The sequence below is a fragment of the Cynoglossus semilaevis genome, chromosome 20 (assembly GCF_000523025.1).
Source record: "Cynoglossus semilaevis isolate Cse_v1.0 chromosome 20, Cse_v1.0, whole genome shotgun sequence".
Classification (NCBI taxonomy): domain Eukaryota; kingdom Metazoa; phylum Chordata; class Actinopteri; order Pleuronectiformes; family Cynoglossidae; genus Cynoglossus; species Cynoglossus semilaevis.
In genome coordinates, this window is record NC_024326.1 from 13,877,471 (window position 1) to 13,884,627 (window position 7,157).

The following is a 7,157-nucleotide window of genomic DNA, read 5'->3' on the forward strand; positions in this document are numbered from 1 at the left end:
GGAGTGAAGCTAATTACAGCATCAAATAAAGTAACGGCGTGTCACCTCAACAATTATCGAACAAAAAAGAAGAATTTCTGCTCATCGTAATTAGCGGTTTGGGCTAACGCTACGCTCTGTCTGGCCCACGTCTGGGCTTCATCCGGTCTGGACCACATCAGGACATGAATCAGTGTCTGTCTCCAGGAGGAGAGCAGATAAAGGAGCGCCCTCAGAGACGATCCGACCTGTACCTGTCAGTGACCAGCAGGGGGCGAGAGACCACGGAGACCAGGAGAGGTCGCCATGAAAGGGTAAGATCAATGGGAACGCTGCAGGGAGGGGGGTGAAGTGGGGGGTGACCCATGACCCCAAAGAATTGACCTCAACACGCCTCTCTGACCCTAGGGGTCAGTGGAGGTACTGCAGCTGGGGGCCAGACTTAAGACGTAATCATCTGGGATTCGACAACATCTGCGTTAAGCCTTAAGACACACACACACACACACACACACACACACACCCCCGCCCGGTGCCACTTCCTGTCCAAACAGGAAACTGCTCCAACAATGACAGTAAAACGTGACGACATGGAAACGTCAGGATCATCATGTTATTGAAATCTGCTGTGTCCAAACCTGGGTTCTGGGCCCAATCACGGCCCGTTGGTTGATTGGTTCGACTAATTGACTGAGAAGGTTTGATTGGTTCTGAGTTGATGTCAAGACTCAGGTGTTGATGTTCCTGAACCTGATTCCAGGAACTTCCTGTCTTTCCTGTTCCAGTTCTTTTGTCTTACAGTTTCCTCTGCCGTGGACAACACACCTCAGATGTCTTCTCCAGATGGACACAGAGCGCCGCTTCCCCCTGGTGGCGTCACAAATAGGTCCTAACGACAAACAGAAGGGCGTCCATAAATACACCTGAGGTCAGGGGGGTCAGAGGGGGGGGTCAGAGGGGGGGGGAGGAAGTCCTTCCTGCTGTGACGTCACAGTGTGAAACAACAGGTCGTTTGAACAGAGGTTCATCCTCACACACACACACACACACACACACACACTCTGGTACAATGTCTCAGTGAGCCTTCCATGTGGGGGGGTGGGGTGATTAACCAAACCCCCATTTTCTCCTCAGTGGAGACAAATGGAGGCGTTGAGGACCGGGCGTCTCAGCTCACTTCGTCCAATGATGTCGTCCTCGTGACGACACACGGCAGCGGGACGTCAATCGTCTTTGGTCAAAGTCCGTATCCCAGAAGGCTCAGCTTCGGACCAGTAGCTAAATGACATCCCCAGACGGACAATAGAGGAGACGGAGGTCAGTCCAACGCCGCGGCCGTCTCTCTGTCTGCTTCCTGTTGTAAAGCCCTCTGGAAGGAAGTGATGGACGGTCCCTAATGCTCAGGCCATTGTGGGACGTCCTGTATGAGTTCCTGTCCTGGACAATGGGACCAGCACCGGTCCAGCTGGGACCAGTCCAGTCCAGCTGGGACCAGTCCAGTCCAGGACTTTGGCCGGTCTTTTGGCATCAATTGAAATTAAAATAATTCAGAGTTGACCTGAAGAGACTTCCTTTCATTGACTCATCATCTTTAGCGTAGCTGCTAACGGTTAGCTGCTAACTGTAGGTCTGATAAGAGCCGTAAAAGGAAAGATAACAGAGCATCACAGCTGAGAGTTAGAAAAAAACAACAATGTTTGTGACTTTAATTATCACTAGATTAGGAAAAAAGAGCTAAAGGTTAGCTTGATTGATCTTAGCTTAAGTTGAGATTTAGCTCAACTTTGAAAGAGTTCAGCTTCACTGTTTTAAAGATCTTAGCCAAACCTCCCCCCCCCACCCCCCCAACAATGGACTCTAACTCTGATAATGGGAGGAAACAGGAGGGCGGGGGGACGGGGGGGGGGGGGGTTCTAAACGAGGGACACGTCCTGTCCTGGACAACTGGACCAGTCAGGTTTGTCCCGTCAGTCTCACGTTTAAATGCAGCTAAATGTTAGCGCAGCGTTCAGGGACTGACCTGGATCCACTCCCTGCTGCTGTCGTCCGACGGCGTCCATCCGTTCTCGTGGTAGTTGAGCCGAGAACGTTCCGCAGACCAGTTGGCGTTGTACTGGGAGGAGGCGGTGATCTGCCCCGCGCTGATCTCTCCCGACTCCATACCCATGGACTCCATGCAGGTGAACGCTGCTGAGACACAGACACGGAGGTCAGACTGCAGCCTTAAAGGTCAAAGGTCAAAACGTCTGTTAACGTGGGAAGAAAAACAGCTGTGTTCTTAAAACAAAGTTAGTAAAAACATAAAAAAAACAAAACAATAAACAGCTGTTAACAGACAGACGTTGGCTAACAGTTAGCCACAGGTTCCGTATCATAAAAACCCTAAAGCTAACAGAGATTTAACTAGAACCCAGAGAAGCTAAGGCTAACTTAAAGACGAAGACGTTCAGACCTTTGACCAGACACGGTGTGAACTCCTGCAGCTCCTCGTCCTCACTCCTTTTTTTTTTTTAATTTTCTCTCTCGTTTCTCGACACTCGTCTACTTCTGTCCTCATCTTTAACTCTGACATTTTGACCCACGGTCCCTGAACCCAGCACAGCAGCACCGGGCGACACACGTCACCTCCCTCTGGGCTCCTGCACCACCCAGGAGGAGAGGCCGCCGTGTCGGCCGATCAAAGCCTCAGCTGGAGGTGGGTCAGAACCATAAATCCACACACACCGCTGGACCTGTTCTGGTCGTCGGGGGGTTGGGGCAGATTTTAAATCAGTGTCGCCTGTATGACCTTTGACCTCACCTTGAGCCTGAAATATACACGGAAACTCACGAGACAAATACACAAAGTCAAAAACGACACTGACGGTGTCTTTACTGTCGTTGTAAGTGACCACTAGAGGTCAGCCTGCAACACGCAAACGCTAGAGCTAGCTCTAAGGGCTAGCCCAGGCTAACTACAGGTTGTTTAAACACCGTGATAACCAGTGAAATGTTGGCTAGTGTTGTTGTGATAACCAGTGAAATGTTAGCTAGTGTTGTCTAAATGTTAGCTATTGTTGTCTAAATGTTAGCTAGTGTTGTCTAAATCTTAGCTAGTGTTGGCTAAATGTTAGCTAGTGTTGTCTAAATGTTGGCTAGTATTGTCTAAATGTTGGCTAGTGTTGGCTAAATGTTAGCTAGTGTTGGCTAAATGTTGGCTAGTGTTGTCTAAATGTTAGCTATTGTTGTCTAAATGTTAGCTAGTGTTGTCCAAATGTTAGCTAGTGTTGGCTAAATGTTGGCTAGTGTTGTCTAAATGTTAGCGATTGTTGTCTAAATGTTAGCTAGTGTTGTCCAAATGTTAGCTAGTGTTGGCTAAATGTTAGCTAGTGTTGGCTAAATGTTAGCTAGTGTTGGCTAAATGTTAGCTAGTGTTGGCTAAATGTTGGCTAGTGTTGTCTAAATGTTGGCTAGTGTTGGCTAAATGTTAGCTAGTGTTGGCTAAATGTTAGCTAGTGTTGTCTAAATCTTAGCTAGTGTTGGCTAAATGTTAGCTAGTGTTGTCTAAATCTTAGCTAGTGTTGGCTAAATGTTAGCTAAAGCTGAAAAATACAATCACCACCCAACCTGATCAGGACAGAATGACTTTAGTCTTTGGAACAGATGTCTCTGCCTGCTCTTTCTTCACAGCTAAAATCCCAGCATGCACTGCTGTGGACCCAGAGCTGAGTCCATATGTTCCGTTGTTGTGTTTAATCAATAAGTCATTTCTCTTTTCAGATGAGTCAAAGCTACTTTATCTCCACGCTGCATGAGGCCCACAGCCGCTGCTGCAGGAGACCCTGACGTACATTTGACCCCCCCGCCGTCACAGGGTCCAGACGTGTTTGATCCTTGTGGACAACAGTGGTATTTACTGTTTGAGCAGAGAGGATTATTTTATTATTATTTTTACGACAGGAGTTTGTAATGAGTTCACGTCTCGTTGTTGATGAAAGAAGAACATCAGCAGCAGCAGCAGCAGTAACAGCAGTAACAGCAGCAGCAGCAGCAGTAACAGCAGCAGCAGTTACAGCAGCAGCAGCAGCAGCAGTAACGGCAGCAGCAGCAGCAGTAACAGCAGCAGTAACAGCAGCAGTAACAGCAGCAGCATCAGCAGCAGCAGCAGCAGCAGCATCAGCAGCAGTAACAGCAGCAGCAGCAGCAGCAGCATCAGCAGCAGTAACAGCAGCAGCAGTTACAGCAGCAGCAGCAGCAGCAGTAACAGCAGTAACAGCAGTAACAGCAGTAACAGCAGCAGTAACAGCAGAGGTTCTTCCTGGTTCAATGATGAAAGTGTGTTTTCCAGATCAGGTGAACGACAGACGACAGGAGAGAAGCTCCATCTGCTGAAAATATCAGACCAGAAGACTGAGAGGAGGACCACCTGAGAGGACACTGTCCCCGTCCCACTGGAGGACATGTCGTTTAGCGCTGACTCAGACTGTCTGTCTATTTTCTGCCCTGCAGACAACAATAAACCACCACAGAAAACTGTCTGAGCCACAAAAACCCACTTCATCTGTGTGAGGCACACATCCCCTAGGGGGCGTCAAAGCGCATCAGCGGTGGCGTGAACTGCAAACCTATTTGAAACTGAACGGATGGATCGGTTCCACGTCCGGTCAGGAGCTACAGAAACGACTGTACTCACCCTCTGGTTCGTGTCCCGGGGGGAGGCTCCTCTCCCGGATGGTGTAGTTGGCGGAAAAGCCCTCCCTGACGATGGCGTTGTCCGTGGTGATGGTCATGGACAGGATCCCGGTGTAGGAGATGACACGTCCGGGCGAGGCCTGACCGCAGTACCTGCCGATGTGAGGTCCCACTGGTGGAACAGAGGGAGAGGAGAACGTCAGCCGTCACTGGGAGCTGGCAGTGAGAGCTGCTATGACGTCAGCAGGAGGCGGAGCCTGTGCTGACCAGGATGGACACCGTCCTCATTATTATTATTATTATTATTATTATTCAGGTGTTTGATTTGGTTTTGAGTTCCTGGATTTAAACCAGTCAAACCTGGGATTCAAACCAGCAACCTCGGATCAGAACAGTACATGTACCACTGACAGGGGACCGTCCTAGAGACCAGGAGGAGGTGAAGAACCTGCGTCTTTGTCTCTCACCGAGACAGGAATAACGACATCACCTCCACGTGTTCTCCTATAAATAAACTCCACATCTGTCAGAACCTTCTAGAGAACAGAGACCTCAGAGTTCAGTCTGAGTCTGTCATCGCCTTCACGGCTCACGGTCCAGGAAGTTAAATTAGGATCAGACGTTTACACTTCCTCCAACACAGTCGTCACTGTTGTTACAGTCGTTACTGAAGTTACAGTCGTTAGTGTTGTTGCAGTTGTCACTGTTGTTACAGTCGTTACTGCTGTTAGTCTTCACTGTTACAGCCATCACTGTTGTTACAGTCGTTACTGCTGTTAGTCTTCACTGTTACAGTCATCACTGTTGTTACAGTCGTTAGTGTCGTTACAGTCGTTAGTGTTGTTGCAGTCGTCACTGTTGTTACTGAAGTTACAGTTGTCACTGTTGTTACAGTCCGTCACTGTCGTTACAGTCGTTAGTGTTGTTACAGTCGTTAGTGTTGTTACAGTTACAGTTTAAATCAGTTCCATTTGTCAAACCAAGTTCCAAAAGTCGGTTCCACGCTCATGTTCAGGTGTTGGTTCCTGCTCCTGCTCTCCTCATCTCTCATTTCATACTCCACCTGCAGGGGGCCCAGTCATCCTTTGTTCTCCCCCCTGTTTGTTTGTTTGTTTCTGTAAACTGAGCTCTGACATTATTTCAACACATAACTGATCATCAAATGTTTTTAAATATTTTTTCTTGTAATAAACTTGTGACACATTATTTAAATGTTAACGCAACACAATTCCTCAAAATAAAAAATACTAAAAAAAAAGAAACCTCCATTTTCCCCCGTCATGTGACTTGGCTCTTGTCCTCACCTGCAGGAAATCCATCCCAGATCTCCAGCCAGTCATATCTGCAGAGGGCACCAGGGGGCGGCGTGGTGTCGGGCTCCATATCAAAGCTGTCAAACTCCACCACGATCTCCGACATCTTCGGAGCAAAGATCATGAAGGTGCAGTCCAGGTTGTTGGGGTATTTGTCAGGGAACCCCGGGGTCTTGATGACGCCCCGGGGGGCCGTGAAGTTCCTGGAGCATTCTGGACCTGAGGGGGGGGTAAGAAGAGGTGGAGGTGTCAGGGCTGTGTTTGGACAGGGGGGTGTGAACTGTCAGAGGTCAGAGGTCAAAGGACAGGTCAGCTTGAGTGAAGCAGCTCTGGAATGTGACACTGATTTAAACTGGGATAAAACACGTGCTGTGGTAACATCCAGTTAGCTTCGATTAGCTTTAGCTAGTTTTAGCTAGTTAGCTATCGTCGTTACTTTTGTTAGTTAACTTTGTCTGATTTAAAGAAGGAGTTTTTTAACCTTCAAATTTGAGTCTTTTCTGCCAATGAGTGAGAATTTGTTTTGTAAATTTTAGTTGAGTTAAATGGTCCAAATGTTAGAAATGTTTATGTTGTTGTTGTTGTTTCAGCTAATTTTTTATTAGACGGTGGACAAAGTCAGTCTAACATGGTACTACTGTAAATGTGGGCCACGTGATGGAGACTTTGGTCACCACTGTACGTACCAGCTGCAGGACCAGTAAAGTTCTAAACTGTGACCTCTGAAAAACACGATTCATGAAAAAAAAAATAAAAACAAAAACAAACAACAAAACAATCGTCCAGTGAAGACTACTGTTAGTCTTCACTGTTACAGTCATCACTGTTGTTACAGTCGTTACTGAAGTTACTGTTGTTACAGTCGTCAGTGTTGTTACAGTTGTCACTGTTGTTACAGTCGTCACTGTTGTTACTGAAGTTACAGTCGTTAGTGTTGTTGCAGTCGTCACTGTTGTTACAGTCGTTACTGAAGTTACTGTCGTTACAGTTATCACTGTTGTTACAGTCGTTACTGAAGTTACTGTTGTTACAGTCGTCACTGTTGTTACAGTCGTCAGTGTTGTTACAGTCGTCACTGTCAAACCAGATTCCTGGCACTTTTTTAAATCAGTTCCATTTGTCAAACCAAGTTCCAAAAGTCGGTTCCACGCTCATGTTCAGGTGTTGGTTCCTGCTCCTGCTCTCTTCATCTCT

At 47.5% G+C, this 7,157-nt stretch overlaps 1 protein-coding gene across 1 annotated transcript in view; it reads right to left on the reverse strand.

Annotated features, from left to right (window-relative positions):
• The window catches only part of LOC103396765 (neuropilin-1a-like), a 53,935-nt gene that overhangs the window by 6,509 nt on the left and 40,269 nt on the right, over positions 1 to 7,157 (reverse strand). The window contains exons 4-6 of the mRNA XM_025052451.1: positions 5,955 to 6,182; positions 4,652 to 4,822; positions 2,000 to 2,166 (exon numbers count right to left, since the gene is read on the reverse strand). Of these exons, the coding sequence (XP_024908219.1) occupies positions 2,000 to 2,166; positions 4,652 to 4,822; positions 5,955 to 6,182 (566 nt within the window). The remainder of the gene's footprint in view (positions 1 to 1,999; positions 2,167 to 4,651; positions 4,823 to 5,954; positions 6,183 to 7,157) is intronic.